Raw genomic sequence first — 4,913 nt, 5'->3', positions numbered from 1 at the left:
CGCCAACTTAACTTATGAAAAGTTGACTTGAATATTATAATATAATCTTTACTGACAGCTAGTTTCTTAAAACAAGTTAACAATGTTTTGAATACTTTGTTTTTGAAGCTGCTTTGAACAAAGCAAGCTAAAATAATTTTGTTGACCTATATAAAATCAATCTTCAATCATATAAACCAAAGAACTAATTTTAGAAACATAAACAAAGTTTTATTAATTTTTAATATGAATATCATCTTGACAAAATAAGTCATCTAATCTTTATAAAACAGCTTTAACATTTTACTTACTTTATATGTACTTAAATACCGTCAACATTTTAATATAATTGATTTAAAAGTAGATCACTGTGCTTTTTTATAAGAAAAGGCTAATGGCCTACTTAACATGGAATTAATAAACATTAAAAGTGTCAATCTTTTAATTACATTCTTTATTATTACTTGACATTTGTTTCATTTTGGATCTGTTAAAAAGGCTATTAAGTAGTAAACAAAATGTAAACTTTTTGTATTTAAATTCGGTTAGCATTTTAAAATAATTCATAATACGCCTTTTTAAGTTTCGACTACGTTTTGGTGTAAAGCAATTGTAATCAGAAAATTTATACACTAATTTGATACATTTCGTGAAAAAGTATGTTGAAATACCCGACAGATCAAATTTTCTTAACTATGTGTTGATCTATTTATGGAATTTAAAGTACTGAAGATTTAAATCAGTGGTTCTTAAGCTTATTTAAAGCTGCGCATACCTAAATGCTAAAAAATACCTGTGCAAAGACTGTAATAAAAAATATTCATTTTTATTTACAAAAACAAAACTTATTAAAAACTAATTTCAAAACACTACTAGCCATTTAACACTTTACAACTAAATAAATAATTTTTTGCACCCAATGTAAAAAAGTTTTAGAAAAACTGATTAAGGCAACAACTGAAAATGAATGCAAATTTAAAAGCCTACTCAAACTTTACAAATTCCTATATACTTTAATATATTGAGTTTTCTAAAAATGTATGAGCCATTGTAGAAAACTAAATACAAACTACTTATAAAAAATTGCTAAAAGGTCGTATTTATAAAAAAGGTAATGCTGATAGAAACAATATTATCACACTAATTCAGAAAATCTACTAACGAATTCTAAACTTAAAAACCTTTTATTATTATTATTTTAGTGTTCTCAAATTTTATCATTTATTTCTTTCTCAAACAAAAATTGAAAAAAAGGTGAATTAAATATTAGACTAAGTGAAAAAGATACTCGGAATTTCAGTTAAACATATATACTTTTTACATATAGAGATTTTTTGTTTTAAAAACACTATTTACAAATTGGCTAGCTTAAATGTACAATCTAAATGTTTAATACTATAAAATATCACTCCCTTTCTTTTATGTAAAATATTTATGTTGAGTATTGAGAAAATTTTAAACAATTTATGCCTCAGGTTAAAATACTTTTGAACTATATCAATATAAAAATTAAAAAAAACACCTATTTTCAAAACTTAACTACTTTTAACTTATTTCTATTCGAAACTAGCAATAAATATTTTCATGTAAGACAGGGTTGCCAAAGGTATTTTTAAAAATTCGTTCCGGGTTTTCTGAATTTCTTCAAGGTTTTTTAAAGACTTTTAGATATAAAAAGAGTTTAAGGTAAATAACTGTCTTTAAAAGTATAACAACATAGATAAGATATAGTAAAGTAACTTAAAATGTGTTTTTTGATAAAAAAATTTTGAATGATAAAAAAAAATATATGATATTTTTACGTATCTAATGAAATTTTATTACTTTACATGTAAAAACAATACGAAATTGCAGGTTTTTAGTGATTTTTGTTCAAAACTCCAGGTTTTCCAGTTTTTTCCGATTTTTTTTAAAAATTCCAGCTGTTTTGACCTGCTAAGATGATCTGCTAACATAATCAACACAACATTTGTTTATTGTATTCGATTAAAAATTTTACAGTAAAAAATATACTTCAAAAAATAAACTAATTGTTATCTGTTTTCTCTTATAGCTTAATTTTTATAACTATGGGTAAACAGTGTCAACTGTCTCAAATAAAACTGACGTCACTTTTAAAACAATTTTGTAACAAATAAATAAAAAATGAAAAATAATTGTTTCTTTGCTTCAAAACTGTTTAACAAAAAACTAATACTAGAAACATATAGAGTCAAATAAAAGCTGAATTAGCAGCTTAGTTTTTACAAAAAAGTAATATAAAACACATGTTAATTTAATTTTACTGTTCATTTTAATTCTCTTGAGGGTTACTTTAGTCTATATTTTTAAAGAAAACTAACTGTTTACCATCAATTTAAAAAAAAAGGGAAAACAAAATATTTGAATCAAGAATTATTAATTGATAGGTAAAGCCTAAATGTGTTAAAATCAATGCTTTTAAAAGTGATGCATACTGGTTGTAAATGATTTAAGAAAATCATTATTTTAATCTTTTATGTAACATTTACAATACACTTTTTCTTACTGACAAAATTAAACGTGTTCTTGTATATGTGCAAAAGACATAAGCTTCTTGCAAACACAGACAGAACAATTGAAATTTGATTCAAAAATACCACAGCCTCTCAGTTGTTGAGCAAGCAGCAACACAGTATAGCCGCACAGCAAGCCAGCAGACCCTCATCAGCATTATTGTTTCTGTTGTTTCTATTGTTGTCAACAATAACCGTCCTGGTGATGACCTGACCCTGGGGCGGTCCGTAGTACATTCCCGGTTGACCACCGTAACCTGGAGGGGGAGGCGGGCCGTATTTCGAGTTTGGTGGGGCGTATTGCGGGTTGGGCGGGCCGTACTGAGGGTTCGGTTGACCGTACTGGTTGTTTGGTGGCAGACCGAACTGGTCAGGCGCTGTAGGGTTTGGGTCGTATTGGTTGTAGCCTGTAAACGAAGAAAAATTCATTAGATACCAGGTAAAAACAGATAGTTTTTCAAGAAAGTTGTGATTATTAACAAATCTAAAAGATCACCAAAATTACTACGGATTAAAAGACTAAACATTTTTTTTAATATCAGGTCAAAAAGCAAGAGTTTATCATCCTTATTTTATAAATGCACAGTCAGAGATTGATATATGTTTGAACTTTTAATTTTGTTTTTGGTACTTAGAGACAATGTGTAGGATACAAATTGAAGAAAAACAATTACTTGTTGATGTGAATTTAAAGTAGTTCGTATATATTATAAAAGTATTTTCATGACTTCTAAACAAAATAAATTTACAACATTTTTTTACTTTACCATAAAAATAACTTTGGTTGCTAGATAAAATTTAACATACAGTTCATTAAACAAGCTGTTTATAAGCAGTAGTCAATAATTTCAGATAAAAAAGTTTATAACTTCTTAAATTAAATAGCTCAAAAGAAGTTATTTCATTAATAATTTATTTAGGTTTTAGTTTATTTAGTGTTTACTAATTGCAAAGTATAAAAAAAAAATCACTTTTGCATAAATTTAAAACTGAAATATAGTATATAAACTTGAACTTTATAAAAATATATGACTAAATCTTTACTTTATACATTCGCTAGCTAATTTAAAACTACATTTTTGAGTAATCAAAAACTATTTTATACTATTTAAAGTTTCTAATAGTATAAAAAGAGCATACATTTAAAACCAATAGATATAAAGCCAAGCACGCACGTTTTTTTCAAACTGCTAATCTGAACGAGCTAAAATATAATTGATTTAGATAGGTATTAATGCAGTTAGGGTTATTGAAAGTTTTGAAGTTTATTATAAAAGTATTATATAACAAACTAATATGGGTTTACCTACAAAATATTTCTTTAGCATACTCTTTATCTAAAAACTTTTGAATAAAAAGCATATTTTTAGAAGTTATTTAAGAACAAGGTATTCAATTTAGAAAAAAAATATAATTTAAAAAAGAATTATAGATAAGATATAGATACTAACTTTTATATGCTTATCTAAATGTTTAAAATATTTTTTTGAATTTTATTTACTTCCTTTATATTATTAAGTACCGCATTGATAACAATGTTAAAAACTTGACTATTATGAACTTTTGCAGTAATTCTTTAAAAAATTTAAAAGAATGTTTTTTTATGATTGGCAAATCAATACAATTTTAAATCTTCCGCTTTAGATAAAAAAATTGTAAGTGTTTTTTTGTATAAAAAAATATGCTTCTAAACAGATTATTATAAAGCTACTTAAAATCTATTTTTAGGTAAAAACTTCATTTCAATCTGTATTTGAAAAATCATTTTCAAAAATTATTTTGGAACAAGCAATGCTTTATTTTTTAAGTATCATATTTTAGCAAATCATATAATTTGATAAACAAAAACAATAAAAAGGTATTATGTAAAGTTTTCTAAACTTTATACCATAAACAATATCAATTTCGCTCATGTTATATTTTACAATAACTGAAAAAAATAAAAACAATATCTAAAATACAAAAATTCAAGATTAATGCTTAGCACCAAAAAACTCAACTTATATCTTTGTTAAAAAAAAATGAAAAAAATCTCAACTTTTTATATTTCATCAATATAAACTTACTAGGTGGTGGGGGAGGCTGTGCATGGTTTGTGGTGAATCCAGGCTGCTCCGGCTGGTATGCCATTTTTTATTTTATAAATAATGTATCTAAGCAGATAATTGATTAATAACTAAATGTAATAACAGCTAAAAATGTTAAGAAAAGAAAGGTAATTTATAACTTGTGCAGAAATGTTAAAAGAAACTTATGTAGTTAAAAAGTAGTCTTAAACCTTAAAATAATTAAAAGTTGAGAAAAGTATTAGAATAGTTAAGGCTATAATATAACATAAGTAAGTATAATGTAACTAGTTTTGCAAAATTTGAACTAAAAAAAAAAACACTTCCTAAAATT

At 25.1% G+C, this 4,913-nt stretch overlaps 1 protein-coding gene across 1 annotated transcript; it reads right to left on the bottom strand.

The window, feature by feature from the left end:
• Window positions 1-286: 286 nt before the first annotated feature.
• LOC145842494 (uncharacterized) lies at window positions 287-4,662 on the bottom strand. Its single transcript, XM_082949947.1, has 2 exons — window positions 4,580-4,662; window positions 287-2,920 (listed from the first exon to the last, which is right to left on the bottom strand). Exons 1-2 carry the CDS (start codon window positions 4,641-4,643, stop codon window positions 2,607-2,609), a joined length of 378 nt encoding a protein of 125 aa, XP_082806073.1. The 5' UTR covers window positions 4,644-4,662; the 3' UTR covers window positions 287-2,606.
• Window positions 4,663-4,913: the final 251 nt, after the last annotated feature.

This window comes from Thalia democratica, chromosome 8 (genome assembly GCF_965202585.1).
Source record: "Thalia democratica chromosome 8, ktThaDemo2.hap1.1, whole genome shotgun sequence".
NCBI lineage: Eukaryota > Metazoa > Chordata > Thaliacea > Salpida > Salpidae > Thalia > Thalia democratica.
The sequence above is the reverse complement of the archived record's forward strand: the minus strand, read 5'-3'. Positions and strand labels throughout refer to the sequence as shown.